This window comes from Cydia strobilella, chromosome Z (assembly GCF_947568885.1).
Source record: "Cydia strobilella chromosome Z, ilCydStro3.1, whole genome shotgun sequence".
In the NCBI taxonomy this organism is placed as follows: Eukaryota; Metazoa; Arthropoda; class Insecta; order Lepidoptera; family Tortricidae; genus Cydia; species Cydia strobilella.
The window spans coordinates 39,717,546-39,738,754 of record NC_086068.1 but is presented as its reverse complement, the minus strand read 5'-3'; the positions used below and the strand labels follow the sequence as shown (position 1 = coordinate 39,738,754).

Sequence of the window (21,209 nt, the reverse complement as noted above, 5' to 3'; positions counted from 1 at the left end):
GTAATGTAACAAATCTCTCATGCGAATCCTCGCCCCGTCAAAACTAGCCTTCATCTTCAATAAACATTGTATTGTTATCACAGGAGATGATAATAGCGGGCGTGGAGGTGTTCGCCGTGCACATGCGCTCGTGCCTGCTGGCGGGCGGCGGCGGCGGCGGCGCCGTGCCCGTGGACGCGCTGCGCGCGCGGCTCGTGGCCAACCTGCGCAGCCTGCGCGACGCTTACGACTCGCTGCTCAAGCTGGACCTGCCGTCGCAGGTGCGCCTAATACATATACATATAATAGTCAGTCAGGTGCAAGCGCTCGCCTAAGCCGCACGTGTTGCTTTAGTGATCGCCATTCGTCAGTATCGTAATTTTACCAGTGGTTCTCAAACTTATCCGTAAACTTTGGCTTTATGAAATCATAATGCAGTGCGAACTTTGCCATGATATGATAATGTGAGTGATACCATTCGGTGTGGAGGTTGTATAGGAAATGTAGGCTATTGCTGTGCGGGTATATCCGAAACTGACTACAGGAAGCTCACCGCCAGCCGTAAAGCAGCATGGAGGTGCCCTAAGTGTAAAAAAGGAGCGTCGCCATCATGCCACAAGAAAGCCGACCTAGACTCCGTTATGAATGAACTACGTGATATAAAACGACAGCTCCAGGGTTTCCCGGGTTTGGTAAAGAGCATAAAGACAGAACTTGCAGAGGTTAAAAACTCCAAATCGTTGGCGGGATCGCGATTCTGGCTTAACTAACCAAAGCCGCGGTGGTGGGGTTTTAATTGCTACTCGTCGGGAGTTAGCCGTAACCCCGCAGCCAAGCTATCAGTCATCAGCCGAGGACCTCTGGGTTTCTTTGACAATTAAGCGTCGCGGTTCTACACAGATTAAACTACATATGTGTGTTTTATATTTGTGTAACCAAAATAAAGGCTATACATTTTCCCAGCGGCTAGATAATTACTTAAATAAGCTCGGTGACACATTGCTTCGTGGCCTTGAAGACAAATACTTAATAATAGGCGATTTTAATATGAGCAATATTATTTGGACTCCCCATAATTTAGAAATGACCCCGTCTAATTACCGAGCTGAAGCCGAATGCTTACTGATTGATGAGGTTAATACGTATAATTTAAGCCTGTATAATGGTATCCTTAACCACCAAGGCAAAATATTGGATCTTGTTTTGTCGAATGATATTGTTTACGTCTCAGAATGTACGGACCCTCTAGTTCCAATTGATCCTTATCACAAAGCGCTTTTAGTTTCAATTAATTTCGCTGTAGTCGGTAGCTTAAAGGCCGGTCCATTACTTAAGTTTTTTTATAATAAAGGCGATTATGATTCTATTAATACTGATTTATCTCTGGTTAGTTGGGAGGAGGAATTCTCTGGACGCTCGTTAGATGACTCACTCGATTTCTTTTATTCAACTTGGAAAAAACTTAGAAGTAAATACAGTCCCAGTAAAAATATACACATTGACTCATTTCCTAAATGGTATTCGCCCCCGTTAAAAAAGCTATTAAGGAGAAATTTAAGTATTTAAAAAAGTTTAAAATTTACGGTAATAGATAAGATTTAATCTCCTTCAATGTTCAAAGGGACCGGGTTCGGAAACTGGAACATGATAGTTTTGATGCATATATTCACCGTATGGAGAGGAACATTGCAAAGGACCCCAAGCAATTTTGGACCTACTTAAAGTCGCGTTCTAACTCACGTGGTATCCCTAGCTGTTTGAATTATTGTGATCGAGCGGTCAACACGGCTGTTGATATACTCGTATGTGAAGCATTTTCCCAATATTTTCGCACTACATTCTCTACATCAAATTCCGGTCCGACAACACCCGATGGCTCCATGCATAGTTCTATTGCCCGTATATCTAGTATTGAAGTCAACCCCGACCTTGCTCATCAAACTGCTGTTAAAACTCGATCCATCTAAATCAGCTGGACCGGACGATCTGCCAGCTCAGTTTCTGATAAATTGTGCGAAAACTATCGTTGTGCCCATAGCATTATTATTCAAACGCTCTTTCACTGAATGTACGGTACCAGCACTATGGAAATCCGCCTTTATCACTCCGGTCCACAAAAAAGGCCCTAAAACAGACGTAACCAACTATAGGCCGATTTCTAAATTATGTATAATCTCCAAAGTACTTGAAAAGCTAGTTTACAATCAAGTCTACGGAGCAATCAGAAACTACTTCAATCCTAATCAGCATGGTTTTCTTCAACGCAGATCTTCGGTCTCTAATCTGATATTGCTTAATGATTACGTTACGAGTGAAATGGTCAAAGGAGCCCAAACAGACGTCATTTATACTGATTATAGCAAGGCGTTCGATAGAATTGATCACAATTTGTTAATTATAAAGCTACAAAAAATGGGCATTCATGGTGACTTGCTGCGATGGTTTTTATCATATATTGACAATAGATCGCAGGATGTTGTCGTTAACAATTATATATCCCGTTCCAAGTGGTTCCCTCAAGGATCTTGCTGCTGCTGATCTCGTTGCTGGGACCTCTCCTTTTTAATATATTTGTTAACGACATCCGTGATTGCTTTAACTTTTCTAATTTACTCTGTTTTGCAGATGACATGAAAATCTATGCTAAAGTTAATTCTGCTCATGATTCTGTCCTTATGCAAGAGAACCTTTCGCGCCTAGCTTCTTATTGCCAGTTAAACAGATTGGAGCTTAACCCATCCAAATGTTTTACATTAACCTTCTCTAGACAGCGATGCATAATTCCAACTACATACGTGATTGAAGGTCAACAGCTGCAAAGAGTCCAGTCAATGAGAGATCTGGGAATTCTTGACTCTAAACTATTATTTGACACCCACATTAATGCTGTCATATCTCATGCCTCCAAAACACTAGGGTTTATCATGCGTAGCTCCCAACACTTCATCGAAGCTAAAACTATTAAAATTCTTTACTGTACATATGCAGGGGGTGTCACTTCGCAGTTTAGGTACATTTGGCCGGCGCGCCTCCCGGGCAGGCGTATGGCAATGGGCTGCCGCTCGACTCGCGCAAAATTGAAAATACATAATGCCTTCGAAACCTAAATATATAGATATTGTTCTGTTTACGGATGTCTGAATAAACGGAAGAACAAGGACGCAGAAATAACATTTTTTTAAATTCCGGACTATTAGGCCAGGAAATAAATGCCCAAAAAAGGTATAGAGGGAAATGCTTGGAGCACAATTTTTGACTTCGTAGCTTTGTTTGGACTAGTCAGGAGGTGAACATATCAAAAGTCCCCGGCCGTAACCCTGGTGCTGGGGGGGAGTGGGGGGTTTAAAGGTTCCATTTTTCGGGTTTTCGATATATATCTCGAAAACTATGCGTCTGAGCGACTTGGCCACTTATACAAAATGAAGAGATTTAATTTGTTACAGGTTTTATTAAGTCAAATTTTTCGATATCTTTTATAGTTTTTGAGATATTCGCTCTTGAAGGTTTATTTATGGCTCTCGTTTTGATTATCTACATCAGTGAAGCTGCTAGGCCGGGTTTGGTATCGTTTTCGTATAAATCGGGGGTGCTGAATTCATTTATGGTATCAACATTGACACCATTCCTAAGTAAAAACAAAATTTAAAAATAAATATTTTTATAAAACTCCTCTTTACGCTAAAAACCGCCAAACCGATTTCATTGAAATCTGGTATAGAGATGGTTTGAGTCCTGGGACAGTACATAGGATAGTTTTTATAACCAAAATCATATTTTAAGGGTGTGAAAAGTGGGGTGGAAATTTGTATGGGGAATCAATAACCACTGAACCTATTTAAATAATATTTGGGATGGTCTACATGTTTGATTTAGTTGAAAATGATACCAAACATGACTTCAAACCTCAATTTAAACAGTATTAACCACAGGAATTCAACTTCGGCGAAGAAGCTGAATTCCTCTCACATCAAATTTCACACCTTCAAAGTATGATTTTTGAGATAAAAACTATATTTTATCCTGTCTCGGGACTTAAAACATCTATTTACCAAATTTCAACTAAATCGGTTTTAGCGGTTTAAGCGTGAAGTGGAGTTAAAAAAAGTTATTTGTTTAAAGTTTATATGTTTTTACTTCGGAAAGGTGTCAATGTTGATACCATAAATTAATTCAGCACCCCCGATTTAAACGAAAACGTTACCAAACCCGGCCTAGCAGCTTCACTGATGTAAATAATCAAGATAAAAATGAGAGCCCTAAATAAACCTTCAAGAGCGGATATCTCAAAAACTATACAAGATATCAAAAAAATTGACTGAATAAAACTTGTAACAAATTAAATCACTTTTCATTTTGTATAAGTGGCCATGTCGCTCAGACGCATTGTTTCCGAGATATAATCGAAAAACTGGAAAATTGAACCTTTAAACTCCCCTCTCCCCTCAGCACCAGGGTTACGGTCGGGGACTTTTGATATGTTCATCTCCTAACTAGTCCAAACAAAGCTACGAAGTCAAAAATTGTGTTCCTAGCATTTCCCTCTAAACCTTCTTATTGCTTGGCCTATATATTTACCGACATATTTTCAAAGGAATAAATTCTTCTGTGGCATACCTACTTCCGTGAGAATCAGACATACTATCTCCGGATAAAAAATAGTTATTTGTGCAACAAGAGAGGAAAGTTGGTTTTTCTTGCGAGTGTTTATTTTGAGTCCTGAGAAAGCGAAAGATTCTAAGGTAGAATCTTGAGCGTAGAGAGGGACTCAAAAACACGAGATGTAAAATAACTTTGCTCTCGTGTTGCACACATAATTTTTCACCTCAGTAGTGATACATATTAAATTTCGAATTACACAGAATAAACAGAAAAAAAAGTATTATAATATGTACCATACCATACGATACGATACGATACGATACCAAACCATACCATACCATACCATGCCATACCATACCATACCATACCATACCATACCATACCATGCCATACCATACCATACCATACCATACCACACCATACCATACCATACCATAAAAAAATGTAATAAAAGTATGAAGTTCATGGCCTTCACTAAATTAAAAAGCTACATTGTTTCACTCCCTGGAGTGAGGAAAGTCGCACTTTCCTCACTCCAGGGAGTGACGAAAGTAGGCTTTTTCGAGCTGCTGAGGTGAAAAGTTATTTGTGCAACAAGAGAGGAAAGTTGGTTTTTCTTGCGAGTGTTTATTTTGAGTCCCGAGAAAGCGAAAGATTCTATAATTGAATCATGAGCGAAGCGAGTGATTCTAAGGTAGAATCTTGAGCGTAGCGAGGGACTCAAAAACACGAGATGTAAAATAACTTTTCTCTCGTGTTGCACACATAATTTTTCACCTCAGTAGTGAGAACATATTAAAGGTTAAAATGTATTCCGAATTACACAGAATAAACAGAAAAAAAAAGTATTATAATATGTACGATACGATAAGATACGATACGATACGTTACGAGACCGGACCGGACCGGACCTGACCGGACCGGACCGGACCGGACCTGACCGGACCGTACCGTACCATACCGTGCCGTACCGGACCGGACCGGACCGTACAGTACCGGACCGGACCGTACAGTACCGGACCGGACCGTACAGTACCGGACCGGACCGTACCGTACCGGACAGGACCGGACCGGACCGTACCGTACCGTACCGGACCGGACCGTACAGTACCGTACCGTACCGTACCGTACCGTACCGTACCGTACCTTACCGTACCTTACCGTACCGTACCGTACCGTTCCATAAAAAAATGTAATAAAAGTATGAAGTTCATGGCCTTCACTAAATTAAAAAGCTACATTGTTTCACTCCCTGGAGTGAGGAAAGTCGCACTTTCCTCACTCCAGGGAGTGACGAAAGTAGGCTTGTTCGAGCTGCTGAGGTGAAAATTAAATATCGTTATACATCTTCTTCTTCAGAAGAAGAAGATACATCCTCCAACTTTATTAATATTTGTACGAGTAGGAAGCATCATCTTATTCCGTTGCATACACGCCGTGAAATCTCAGACATAGTTTACATTCTCAATATTATAAACGGAAATGTTGATTGCCCTGAATTGCTGGCTAAACTCTCTTTCAGTATTCCATCCAAATCTACAAGAAATTTTCGGCCCCTTGCTGTTCCTAATGCTTCGCGTAACTACAGACAGAACAGCTTTTTGATACGTGCTAGTAAATGGCTAAATAAACTTACGAGGGAGCAGGACATTGATATTTTTAACCGACTTCAAGATTTCAAAGGAGAAGGTTCTCAATTCGGTTGTATGTTTTTTTTTTAATGTTTGTTACTCCATAACTCCGTCATTTCTGGACCGATTTTAAAAATTATTTTTTAATGGAAGTATACACATAAAGATTGGTCCCGTTTTTGTCAAAAAGCAGTTCTGATGATGGGATCCATGAGGAATCGAGGGAACTCCTCAAATGTTAAAGGCATACATATAGTGATTTTAGTATTTTCATTAACAAATCAAGCATTTCCATTTAAAAAAGTGACATTTGATGAAGTGGAACTGCTGATGATGATCAGAACGGAACTCTTCAATGACGCATAGTTCACTTTTGGCGATTTGTCCTCTTCGTTATGTTTGTTAAGCAATTTCAAGTGTTATGTTTCAAGAAACATTTTTGTCAAGCTCGAGTTCTGATGATGGGATCCATGAGGAATCGAGGGAACTCCTCAAATGTGAAAGGCATACATATAGTGACTTTTGTATTTTTATCAACAAATCAAGCATTTCCATTTTAAAAAGTGACATTTGATGAAGTGGAACTGCTGATGATGATCAGAATGGAACTCTTTAATGACGCATAGTTTACGTTTGGCGATTTGTCCTCTTCTTTATGTTTGTTAGCAACTTAAGTTTTTAAGAAATATTTTTGTCAAGCTCGAGTTCTGATGATGAGACCCACGAGGAACCGAGGGAACTCCTCAAATGTGAAAGGCATACATATAGTGATTTTTGTATTTTCATCAACAAATCCAGCATTTACATTTAAAAAAGTGACATTTGATGAAGTGGAACTGCTGATGATGATCAGAACGGAACTCTTCAATGACGCATAGTTCACGTTTGGCGATTTGTCCTCTTCGTTATGTTTGTTAAGCAAGTTCAAGTGTTATGTTTCAAGAAACATTTTTGTCAAGCTCGAGTTCTGATGATGGGATCCATAAGGAATCGAGGGAACTCCTCAAATGTGAAAGGCATACATATAGTGACTTTTGTATTTTTTTCAATAAATCCAGCATTTCCATTTTAAAAAGTGACATTTGATGAAGTGGAACTGCTGATGATGATCAGAATGGAACTCTTTAATGACGCATAGTTTACGTTTGGCGATTTGTCCTCTTCTTTATGTTTGTTAGCAACTTAAGTTTTTAAGACATATTTTTGTCAAGCTCGAGTTCTGATGATGAGACCCACGAGGAACAGAGGGAACTCCTCAAATGTGAAAGGCATACATATAGTGATTTTTGTATTTTCATCAACAAATCCAGCATTTACATTTAAAAAAGTGACATTTGATGAAGTGGAACTGCTGATGATGATCAGAATGGAACTCTTCAATGACACATAGTTCACGTTTGGCGATTTGTTCTCTTCCTTATGGACCCAGACCCAAACTTGGACCCGGACTCGGACCCGGACCCGGGTCTGGACATGGATCCCAACTCGGAACCGGACCCAGACCGAACTCTGACCCAAACTTGGACCCGGACAGCCGGACACGGACCCGGACTCGGATCCGGACCCAGACCCGGACCCGGAAATGCTACTAGAAAAGTGGGTTAGGTGGGTGGGTGTGTTTTGAACTTCGATTCTCACAGAACAGAACTGCTATCAGAAAAGTAGGTTAGGTTAGGTTAGAGCTGTGACCCTTACAGAAAAGAAATGCTATCAGAAAAGTAGGTTAGGTTAGGTTAGAACTGCAACCCTTACAGAAACGAACGAACGGTTTTACCTCCTTTTCTACATAATTAGGCAAAATATGCTGTCTTTTTAATTTCATTGTCTGGAATCTAAGAGTGCACCATCAACAATAAGTGAGCTTTCAGCGGCATCCCCCATTGAAGTCGGTTTTTTTTCTTAAAAATTATCAACAGCAACATTTAAACTGTGCGGCGTATCCTGACGGAGGAGTTCTTTAAGTGAGCATGCCATTGCCATTAAAATTTCTTTGTGCTGTATTTTTTCTTTGTGTATCTTTTATTAGTTAATTTCGAATTATACGTTTACTATAGTTTTGGCGTTAAAATGTAGGTATCATGCAATAGTGCTAACCACCAATTGTTTTTTGTTAATATGTAGCTACTGGTGAGAACCTGCAATTGGCTTTTTGTAGGTATCATATTTATAAAACCTATTGACATGTTAACAGCTGTTGTATCTCCGAATAATAATAAATAAAATACAAATAAATAAAATACAGGGCACAGTCATCCGTTAGCGAGCTAGGGCCGTAACTACGGTGACAATCATATATCGAAAGGTTAATCGAAATGAAATTTATCGTGATTACATATGCAACGAAATTGACGCCACTGTTTAAGTTTATTTTGGCGTTTTCTATAAACGATTGTCACTTGGCCTCCAGATATCCAAAATTAATGTCAAAATCAATCAATGTGCTCATGCTCATATTTTCTTAACCCTTTCAACCCCACGCCTGTTACCTATACACAATGCACCATCGTATGCGTTGTTTATAACAGGCGGAACCGGAATGCACGATGCACGAGGGTTTATATTAGACTGTAACCGTGCGCTTCAGTGGTCGTCTGTAACGGTCAAAGGGTTTACAACTCGCTCGTATTTATGTTCGCTGCTGGCCATTATAGCACAAGCAGCAAACTGCGCTGGATCTTTGCTCAGGTTGACCGCATGTGACTAAGGGAAGCAATTCCTCACCTTGTAAACACAATGTCAAATGCCTGTTTTTTTTCGCCACTATATTTATTTGAGCTTTTAGTCTTTGTATAAATATGTAATGTATGTATGTATTAATGTGGTTGTTTCCCGCCAGCCGCTCAGCATAGTGGAGAAGGTGATCTTCGAGTACCGGGCGCACGGCATGGGCGTGTTCCTGCAGCGCGCGCTGCGCCGCGTCAAGGCGCTCGGCGACCACGAGACATGGCGCGTCCACCACTTCTCCGACTACGGCGCCGTCACTAACCTCGTAACTATACTCTATTACTTGTGATAGTTGTGATCGTATGTCGGTAGGGTAGCCGTTCCGCTTAGTGGAAGTGATATTCGAATATCACGCGCACGGCATATAGCGCGCGATTCTCCCCTTCTGGGGCTTTTGGTGACCACGTTGCACAAGACAGTTACATTTCTCTAGAACCTGACGCTAATAGAAAATATGTATCCGCGGCCGGGAAAACGTTCCACTTTGTCGTTTGCCATAAAAACGCCTTGACATGTTATTCGAATACGAGCAAATCTCGTCCTTATGTAAAGCGACAAAATGGGAACTGACTAATAGACTTCGACACATATAACCATAATGTGCGACAAAATCAAAAACATTGCTGACGACATACCAAAAAGAACCTACGTAATTTGATCGGGTTATCGTTTTTTCATCAAGCTTTGGTCCCCACCGACAACAACAAGACGCCCACAGTTTGATATTATTGTTATCTGTTAAGTATAAGTAGTTGCATTTAGCCAACAGCAAACTTGTCTGTGAGCAGCCCTCGCTCCTCTTGAGCTACGTGAAGGAGGCGCTGCACTCGATCTCGAGGTGCGTGGCCGCGGCGGGGCGGCGCGAGAGCGAGCTGCTGGCCGGCGAGCCGGCGGCAGCGCTGCGCCGGCAGGCGCGCCTCATCCTGCTCGCCTTCGTGCAGGTGCTGCACGACGTGACCAACGAACACGCCGATCAGGTACGCCAAGTGCACGCTCGTCTACCTACACCTACACCTACTACCTATAACACAATCATGTCATGTCGCACTACCTTCATATCTGACTCAATGTTTTCTGTCTACTACAACTACAACAACAACTTTGTAACTCAACGTTGAGAGCATAGGTACTAACTGCACAATAATATATATATGTAGTACGTTGCTTCCGGAAAATTAATATATGGAAAACTTGGACTGCACTCGACTTGCACTTGTTCTCTCACGGTTTGATTATTGTGATACAGTTTACGGGCCGCGCCTCCTATCGCGTACTCAGAGATTAATACAAAGAGGCAAAACGCCTGCACGGTATTGTTTTGATATCCCTCCACGCTCGCACGTAACGCATTCTGAACATGTCCACGCGTCAAAAGGTCCATTTAGCGTCGCTTATGTTTGGCATTGTGTACCACCAGATACCTTCGTACCTTTACAATAACCTAACCTGGGCTCATAACTCCAGATCCTCGGAGGTTAGGTCATCTAGGTACCTGCAACTTGTCTGCCCTCGTCACCACTCAGCGGCCTTTCGTAGTTGTTTCCGGCACGCCGCCACATAATAACTAATAGTACTGCGTACAGAAAATTCACTCCTTCACAAAACTCAGATTTAGGTATAAATTTATACCTATACTCGCCGCCCGCAAGCAAAATTGAAATTTATAACCGCTCACGAACGGTGAATCTTCTTTGCGCGCCGCAGTTTTATGACCGAGCTGTGAGTGTCGGCACGGGGTTGTCACTTTACAAGTTTTTGATACCTACTGATTTATTATTTTTCAGATAAATATGTAGGAATTACAAACGTTGACACACACACAGCACAGCCCACAGAGACCCTAGTTTTTGTATTAAATACTCGTATCTATAGTAAATAATAGTACTGTTCTTTGTCTCTAGGACTTGAACAATACGTGCTTGTCAGTGGCACTAGAGGCGCTTTTAGAAACGGAGCCCCGCGGCAGCGCACCCAGCTGGCAACAGCGCCTGCTCATGGCCGGCGCCAACGCGCAGTACACGCGCCGCGTCACTCTCGACAACATCGCGCAAGCCTTCCAGAGGTACGTTCAGTGGGACGACTCCAGCTGGCAACAGCGCCAGCACCAACTACTAAGCAGTTGTCTTATGATCCTATAGACAAACAGATTACAGCGCTACCATTCAAATGAAGTTGATTTAAATACTACTATCAGAAATTTAATTGACAGATTGGAGTGCTGGAATAAAATAAAAAAACCGGCCAAGTGCAAGTCGGACTCGCGTTCCAAGCAACATTACACAATTTAGACAATGTATTTTTTATGTGAAACGTGAGTGAAATGTCTTTAAAAAACCCGTAGGGGTCGGAACAAAAACTTGACTGCAATTTCTAATAGGTTTTCCTGTAATCTATAGGTAAAGATCTATTCTTTGTATTTTTTCAAAATTTTTGACTCAGTAGTTTCGGAGATAAAGGGGGGGAATGGTCATTTTTTGCCTTTTTTTTGAATAACTTCTAAAATGTTTATCCTAAAATTATAAAAAAATATACTTGAGATTCTCACAATGAGCTTTTTCATTTGATATATAACACGATATAGTTTGAAAAACTTTATTTTTTAATTTTCTCATTTACCCCCAAAAGTGGCCCCCATGTATAAAATTCATTTGTTTATGTTACATGTCCGTCGTTGGGTCACAAACTTACATATGTATACCAAATTTCAACTTAATTGGACCAGTAGTTTCGGAGAAAATAGGCTGTGACAGACGGACAGACAGACAGACAGACGCACGAGTGTTCCTATAAGGGTTCCGTTTTTTCCTTTTGAGGTACGGAACCCTAAAAACTATTTATTTATAAGAAAGTTTTTATTTGGAGTTTTATAGAGGTATGAGACGTTTTGACAGAATCGTTGAGGAGCCGGTTCCATGCCACTATATACTTTTGTTAGTTGAGTAATTCTGTAATTACACCATGAGGGTCGGTAATTGTTACAGTTACGGGATGCCAGAGCCTACAGAAGCCATCCAGGACACGAAGGACGCTCTGAGCACCCTCGAGAGCAACATCGCGGAGACATACCTGGAGCACAAGGGCGACCCACTAGTGGGCACCATAGAGCCCAGCATGTTCCTGGGCCGGCACCGCACGGCCGGCGCGCTGGCCGACGACGCGCGCCCTTACGTCTACGAGATCATTAACAACCTCATAGCTGTGCACGCCGAGGTAACGACACCATCACACTCTACACTCACGCCCACGCCACATAATAAGTCTACCCGTCTACCTAACACCCCGCCTCGAATGGCTCCTCACCACACTCCGCGGCGGCACATTTTCAAAGAAAGGTTAAGATGCCGGTGTATTGTCGGTGCCGAGTATGTATGCTTGTCGATTTCAGTACATAACAACTTTTTCTCCAATATGCTCGGAAATCTTCAGCTTATTGTAGCAAAAATAGTACGGGAAGTTCTTCTTTATGGTCAAATTAAAAAAACTAAACCATTATTGTCCTGTTTTAGCGCACGGGAAGTTATTACTGTATCGTCTTTTACTTTTTAAAAATATGTATCCACTAAAAAAATGCAAACAGCCAATTATTATAGCCGCGGGCCGCGTCTACACGACCCGGTCGCTCGGTCAGCTATCATTTCAATCTATAGGATAGAGTGAGATAGTAAGATAAACGACCTTACATGTCTCGTTCTTACAAGACCGTCGTTACAAGCAGCCGCTGGGAACGGAAGAGTATCTGATCTTCTTTTCAAGTGCGGGCCAAGTGTAGCGAACTCTCCTTCGCTGCAAACCTAGGAAAGCCCCGGGCCCCGACCAGATCCCGAACACGGCACTAACACGGCACGGCATCTGCTACAGTGCTCCATCGTGGCGGTGACGCGCCTGTTCAACGGGATCATGCGCTCGGGACCCTGACACTGACACTACGCGTCAACGTGGAAACTTGGTCGGGTCGGGTGATAATGCTGCCAAAACGAGAAAAAGAAAGATAGAGGGAGACCGGAGAGCTATCGTCCGATCACCCTGCTCACCACCCTCTCCAAAGTGTTCGAGCGGCTCTTGCTGAGCCGGCTCCAACCCTTCATCATATCATATCATATCATTTATTTAGTAATAATACATTGTCATTGGTATATACATTTCACTTAAGGCGCTAGTCGCTATTGTTGGCCGTAAACTCACTTTCTAGAGTATATATCTGCTTAACGGTTCAACAAAAAATTATGAAAAAATATATATATTTCTCAAACATGCTATGTAATATTGATATTACGTTCTTTATATTAGGCTGGGAAGTATCACGACTCCGGCGCGGCTAGACGAGGGGCCTGTAATGAAATTTCATACAAAGTTGCAGGCCTAGGCCGGGAAGTGGCTCTTTTTTAATTTCCATTTCACATATATTTAAGACACAGCATCATGGCATTCAGCCAAAAAAAAAAATTATAACCAATATTTGCTTATGGTTCGGAATGACATTCTGCCAATACCCCTTTAAAAAAACAATAAACGATTATTAATATATTTTGCAGTTTTATTTGTATCGAATTTACAAAAAATATATAAATAAAACATTATTAGATATATAGATACACTTCAAGTTACTGATAAGTTTGTTAATTAATGATAACTTTGTTTTCCGCTTACTGCTCCTACACTAGCTACTTTAGATTAGAAATTATTTAATTAAGGTAGGGCACTCAAGGTCTATTAACACATTGCTTATTATTACATCATTTTTGTATATGACTGTTTGTTGCCTAAATAAATAAAAAAAAAAAAAAATTATTAACAAATTCCAATAATATTTAATTACAAATTTGCCTACAAATACAGATTTAAAATATAGTTGGTCAAACCAGTTTGTCAGTAAATAAGAACAAAAAAACTATACTCATCCTTTTCTTTTCGATGCTAGTACCAGTGTAAGACAAAGATAGTATGATTATCTCTGTCTATGTTTGAAATGAGACAGTCCTTTGACAAACATATTTCATTTAAATATTAGCGGTAAAAATGTCTACTCAAACACGCGTTGGTGGTTTTTTAATCGTTTTGGAGGTAAAGTTGAACATTTTTCATTGTGTATCTGTAATTATATTTTATTGGATTTATTGTGCGTTGTTTATTGTGTTATTTAACATGAGTTCCGACGAAAATATTAAATGAATACCTGTTAATTATACTCCATGTTTAAGCCAACGATGTATGTGAAGCATAATATCAACATAAAAAAACGATGTAATCTTAGTTATGTGGCTAAAACTACAGTCAGAAGGATACAAGGTGAAAAATCAAAGATACATAAATATACCTTTGAACATTTGTGTAATAAATTGATTAACTACATGTGTAAAATATACGACACGTGTGATAAAGATAGGTACAAGTGGTAGTTATATTTTGTGCCTAGTTTACTTTTAGTTTCTTTAGAATTAAAACTTTGATTTCGTGGAGATTTCTTTATTTATTTCATTGCATGTTTGAGAAAAGCACTATACATACATCGGCGTGAAAAGGGGTTGTCGGCCTCATAACTATCCGGCCTCACTACGTTCGGCCGTATATATGCATTCGGCCGGAGACCCCTTACTTCCCGGCCTCTGTAGTAATGTACTATTAATCTACATTTTATGTACAACATTCCTAACGTTTAACTTTTTCCCTTTGACTTATATGTATAGGTAGTTTCTCCATAAAAGGAACATTACGACAGGTTCACGTACGATCACGTACGATGAAATATAAAAATAAAAGGACATATTCCTATTTTTACGTTTTTAATAAACTTCGATTCCTAACAAAACAATAATTAATTGATTAATATAGGCTAGCAATTTACGTTGTATATAGATATTTATTTATTTTTGTTTCAATTTTTTAAATTGTGTTGGGAGATTGGGTAATCTCCCATTGATTGGGGGTGGTTGATGAAGAAAACGAACAGTGACAAGTAAGAGTCAATTGATATTCTTTTATAAGCTAATCATAAATGAAACTAGGCATAATCCAAATATAAACTATGTATTTATAAATAATGACCCTTACAATTGATTAAGCCGTTTAGTAAAAATACCAAAACGGCCTGTCGTTTTTTTTTGCGAAATGATAAATTAAGGCGAAAGGAAAAAAAAAAACCTACTACTTACCACCGCAACGATAATACGAGTACCTATGCTATAACGCAATAGTTAGTTCGTATTTTACAAAAAATTCTTGACCTTGCATTTCGTGGAGGTGGTAAATTATTATAATGGTAAATAATACCTCTTTAATTCAGAAACTATATACTTACTTACTTACTGTAACGGTCTAGAGCGTATTTCTTCTAAATGGGTAAACAAAAAAAAAATATGAATCTTTATTTATTGTTCAACAATTCAACTATAACATTTAATTTTTTCTTGAAATTTATAGTTTCACCGTAATAAAAATAATACAACGGGCCATTTTGCGGCTCACTTTGGTTATTTTTACTTAACAGCTAAATCAATTAAAACTATTTTTAAACTAATTATAATCTATAAGCAAGCCCAAGTACTTGTATTGTTCCACCACCTGGAGCTCGGCACATCCGCACGCGACCCCAGCCGGCCGCGCACTGTGGAGGCAGTCGAAACTGTGCCCCACAATGCACGGCGGTCTGTACTTATCTCTAGAGAAGGGCGACCGTATACACATACATTTTGTTTTTGCAATGTTAATAATAATCCCATTATCATGTGACCATTTAATAATGTTAGTTAGATCTTCCTGTACTCTGTTTTCTATTAGGCCTAGGTCTTTATCCGCGTATATAAGGCAGGTGTCATCTGCATACATGTAGACACTACAATTTTTGACAACATTACACATACTGTTAAGCGGGCGCGCCGCACTCGCCTCCTACGGCCGTGCGCAAGGTTCGACCCTCGAGGTATGCGCGGAGCCACCCGTGGAGTGGACCCGCGATTCCACACTCTTCCATTGCCTGAAGCAGCTGGTTGTGACCCAGAGTATCAAAAGCTTTTTTGAAAACAATAAAGACCACAACCACCTGCTTCCGCTGGTCCAGAGCCTCGTTGACCTCGTCAGTAAACCGAGCCAGCGCGGTCACCGTGCTGCGCCCTCGACGGAATCCATGTTGCGACTGAGTGATTATATTATTATTTTCTAAAAAACTACTAATTTGTGCTGTCACGTACTTTTCTACTATTTTATTAATGACTGATAAAATGGCAATAGGGCGATAATTTGTATAATCAGTATATGATCCTTGCTTATATATAGGCCTTATTATTGCTGTTTTTAATAGCTCTGGGTACATAGTTTTTGTTACACACAAGTTAATAAATTTCGCCAACACCGGACTAATTTTTTCACTTAAATATTTTACATCTCGAACCCTGATCTGGTCTAATCCAGGCGACTTTTTTTCACTTAAATTATTGATAATTTTCTTTATATCGTTAGTTTGCGCCTTAACAAACCTTAGTGATACTTGACTATTGCTTACGTACTGTGACCTATCTAAGAATTTCACATTACAATTATGCTTTATATCTAATATTTCCTTCGTGAAAGTTTCCGAGAATGTATTACAAATATTCAAGATGCTATCATGCTTTGCTAAATGTTTTTATATTATTCTATCTATGCTCAATTTTTCCGTCCCTGTCCATAAATTAATTTTTTCCCATATTTTTCTAGGATTGTTATTACAGTGTTTTAACTCTTCCTGCCTAAACTTATTTTTAGCTTTATTTATACATTTGTTGACCCTGTTTCTATATCTATTGTATAGTAATCTTAAGTTCATATCGTTAGGACTACTTTTACACTTTTTAAATAGCTTATCTCTTATTATTAACATTTTTTATAACTACTTTTATTAATCCACGTTTTATCTTTGCGCCTACCAGGCAGCGTTTTTTGTACTTTAGAGTCATTGTAAACACAAGAAAAAGCTGAGCATAACTTATCATGCAATTGTAATGGACAATCGCAGTAAGTCAGTTCGTTCCAATTAACACTATCAAGTTGGGTTTTAACTGTTTTTTCACATAAAATAGTCACAGGTGCTCGCTTACCAGTCTGTGCGGGGTCAACAACCTCGATGCTCACTCCAATAGGATAATGGTCAGATACCTTGTTGGTGAGGACGTACGCGGACACCGGCCGCCCGCGCCGGGTGCGCACCCACACGCATGGTCGATGCAGGTGCGCGTCACGTGGCCCCCGTACACCTCCTCGCGGGTCACGTCGCTGATGGCGCATTCTAATCCTAACTCACACATATTGTCCCTGTACTGGCTAATGACGTTGCCTGAGCTGACCTCATTCATGAGATCTATATTTGTATCGCCGATCATTATTAACTCCTGTCCTGTAGGTATTTTCGAGAGCACTTGATGTATATCTGTCACAAATCCATGTTTGTTTGTTTTCGGCTGTCTATATACGACGAATAAGTGGGTCAGCTGTTTTTTACCCTGGGAGAGTTCTCCGTATATTATCTCACTGTAGTTAGATTTAATTATAGATGCCGTGAAGCTAATACTCTTCCTTACATATACCAGTATTTCCCCCCCCCCCCCTGGATGTCTCTCTTGTCGTTACATATGTATCATAATCCTTCAGTTTATACATCGGCAATTCTTGTTCTTTTATATTCACCTCTGTAAGAGCAATAACATCTATTTTCTCCATACACCCGCTTAGTAATAATTGTAGTTCGTTAAAGTTTTTTCTTAATGACCTTATGTTGATGTGAATAACATGTAGACTTAGTTTATGTAGGTTTATTTCATTGTTCCATACTTCTAAGTTCTCGTACTTTTTGTAACTTATGTTAGACGTAATATGTGTAGATTCGTCGTTGAATTAAAAAAAAAATACATAACATCCTAATTACATAATGTTAAGATATATGAGAGGAACCGTTTTAGATATATGCGTAAGTACGTCACTTCTCATCATTTAGAAATGAATCAATGTCGTTTAGGGAACGGACCACTTTTATCTTCGCGTCAGCTGGGTCATCTTTCCTTATCAGCACCTTGCCGTCCTGCACCCATACGTATTTATAAGTAGGTTTTAATTCATTCTTTGCCGTCCACAACAAGTTACGTGTATACTTAGTTAAATCCTCATTTATGTATATAAAGTCTTTGTTGCCATTCTCGAATACGTCATCATTGCATAGCTTAACTGTTTTTCTAGCGGCCAGCCACTGGTCGTGAGCCGCCCGCGTTGCCATGGTGATAACAACGGGCCGCGGGCGCGGCTTGCTCGAGCGACCCTCAGTTTGCTTGTTGGCGGTAGTTGTTTTAACCGCGGCGGGTTTCATGCCTACCCGCTGTATCTCGCGAATTTGCCCGTCATCTACTCCAAACTTGCGAGCTAACTGCTGTATAGTGTTTTCCAGCACGACGCCGTCTTTCTCCTCCAGTCCAGCTATCTCCACATTTTTCTCTTTCTCTTTAGTTTCTAACCAGGTTACCCGATCTTCCAGAGCCCGATTGCATGTCTCCAGGTGGCTGTTCCTGTGCTCCAAGGCCTTTATTCTGCTGTTCGCTTTTTCCCTATCCTCGATAAGCTCTTGATATTTTGCGGAATAAAAACTTATGTCGTTAGACATTTCTTCAAGGGTTTTTTCCATTTTGTGTACGACAGACAGCTTTTCGTTGACCTCTCTCAACACTTCTTCCATCGAGGAACTATTTCTTGTACCATGGTTATTCCAAAATATTTTCAAATTACACACATTGATGCGATGCGTAACATACAGACGATTTTTTTGGTCAATATTGACAAATAAACTTTGACTGCATCTGTAATTATTGTGTTATTGTGTGGCTGTGCTCTAAATGGCGAGATATATACAAAGTGGTTGTGTTCGCTGACAGGTGGACAGCGTGTGCGGCACGGCGTCCGCGCGCTACGTGCCCGACATATGCGAGACGGTGTGCGAGGAGCTGGCCCGCCTAGCGGCGTGCGGCGCACTCGCTCCCGCCTCCGCCTCCGCCTCCGCCTCCGCGCCCGCTGCGCGCGCCGCGGCCTTCCAGGCGCGCCTCGAGTACACGCTGCTGCGCATCGCCTGCCAGCACTACCTCACGACGAAAGCGGAGTAAGTCCTGATATAATGCCGTTTTAATAGTACATTTCTCAAGCATGCAATGAAATATTGATATTATGTTCTTCATATTGATGATTATTGTAATAAAACGAATGTTGCGAATCAACCAAATTTTTTATTAGTCAATTAAATATTTATAAGAATAAGAATAAGTTTATTGTTTACCGTGTCAAACATGATGTTAAAATGATACATAGTACCAACGGCTACCCTTTTCGGGTATACAATATTTTACATAATTACGATATTATGTACATCAGATTCAGGGGCGTAGCTAGAGGATATGGCGCCCGGGGCAGTTACCAAATTTGCGCCCCCTGACGACTGACAAAAGTTTCCCTGCTGCTGCCTTTTGCCCATTTTGGCGCCCCCCCTCGGATGGCGCCCGGGGCACTTGCCCCCTCTGCCCGCCTCCCTAGTTACGCCACTGATCAGATCACTTAAATTTATAATAAATACATCTAAAATTATACCGTTTTAAATAAAAAATACTCATTCAAATCATAAAAAACGTGATTTATTAGCCACTGCTTTAGCTGTCGTTTAAATGACTCCGCTTAACATCTTAAGACTATTGGGTAAATGGTTGAAAATTTTGATGGCCGAGATAAATGTACTATTGCAATATGTTGTGTTATTAACCCTCGGGAGCAATATTTTGTACTGATATTGAGGGCGTTAGTTATCACGCCGTGCTGACCAGAAGTTAAAATAATGTTTATTGAACGACACAAACGAACACAGCTCAAGGATGTAGAGGCCAGTTAAGGTAAGGAATTTATTATCCTTGAAAGTATTTCTCAGGGATTCCGTGTGATAGAGGCGGTATATAATGCGTATACATTTCTTCTGTAGCTTAAAAGTTGTTTTGACATTAACAGAATTTCCCCAGTAAATAACACCATAATTTAAAAGAGGGTAAACATTTCCATAATAGGCTTTTTGTACTATGTCTTCTGAGCAAGTACTAGATAAAACGGAAAGAGCATAACACTGGCTGGATATTCATTTATTTAATTTTTCAATATGAGATTTCCAGTTTAGGTGTGAGTCTACACGTCTACAGTTACACCTAAGAAGTTCGCACTATCTATATTTTGTACTTTAGTGCCTGCGTGTTCTTCGGTGTTTAGCCAATCTACTACTGTTTTTAAAGTATTTTTAATTTTTGTCTGAAAGTTAGAATTTAAATGTTCATCTGAGAATAATATGGTTGCGTCATCAGCAAACATAACACATACTTCGTTAATGATTTTTGGCAGCTCATTTACATAAACTAGGAATAGTAGAGGTCCCAGAATACTCCCTTGAGGAACTCCAAGAGGGTTGGAATTCAGACTGTGTTTGTTCTATTGTCTTATTCCTCTTATTATAGCTTTCAAGTACAGTAGCCTGTTGTCTATCTTTTGAATAGTTTTCTAATAGTTTGAGTGCATTTCCTCGAATACCTACGTTACTAAGTTAAGATAATAATATTTCTGGAACTACGCAATCAAACGCCTGCGACATATCTAAAAATAGTCCAGCACACCGTTTTTTTTTCGTTCATTTCATCCCATATGCGTTTAAAGAGCTTGAATATAGCAAGAGATGTCGATTTCCCCTTTTGAAAAGCGAATTGGTTGGGATCTATGATGTTATTTAAGTCAAAAAACTTCACAATTCTGTTGTATATACACCTTTCAACTATTTTGGAGAAACTTGGCAATAGTGCAATGGGACGATAATTAGATATTTCATCTCTGTTACCCTTTTTATATTGTGGTTTAATGATAGCTTTCTTTAAATCATCTGGAAAAGTCCATTTTTGTAAAACCAAATTAATCACATGAGCAAGTGGGTCAGCTATATTATCTAGTGATGCTTTAATTATTTTTTCTCAAAAATGGACGGCAAAGTCGACGTTGCCGGTTAAAAAGTAGGTCGCGAAGTGCGTACCTATAGTTTATGGTCAGTCAAAAAATTAAAAAGTAAAAAACATTGCAGTCTCGATTTCGGGACTGCAACGTTGCATACAAATTCCATTATTTGTCGAGTTCCAAACTTTTTAAAAGTTGAAGTGGCCATATCAAATGAAGGCATAGGTCCATTAAACAGCCAAACAGATGATCAGTACTTATTATTACAATGTTGGTACCGCAACTATTTTGGTGTCTCAA

The 21,209-nt window shown here is 39.9% G+C and overlaps 1 protein-coding gene across 1 annotated transcript in view; it reads left to right on the top strand.

The window, feature by feature from the left end:
* Positions 1-21,209, top strand: part of LOC134754828 (exocyst complex component 2) — a 77,384-nt gene that overhangs the window by 39,661 nt on the left and 16,514 nt on the right. The window contains exons 10-15 of the mRNA XM_063691256.1: positions 84-260; positions 9,046-9,198; positions 9,722-9,910; positions 10,835-10,995; positions 11,915-12,143; positions 18,821-19,041. Of these exons, the coding sequence (XP_063547326.1) occupies positions 84-260; positions 9,046-9,198; positions 9,722-9,910; positions 10,835-10,995; positions 11,915-12,143; positions 18,821-19,041 (1,130 nt within the window). The remainder of the gene's footprint in view (positions 1-83; positions 261-9,045; positions 9,199-9,721; positions 9,911-10,834; positions 10,996-11,914; positions 12,144-18,820; positions 19,042-21,209) is intronic.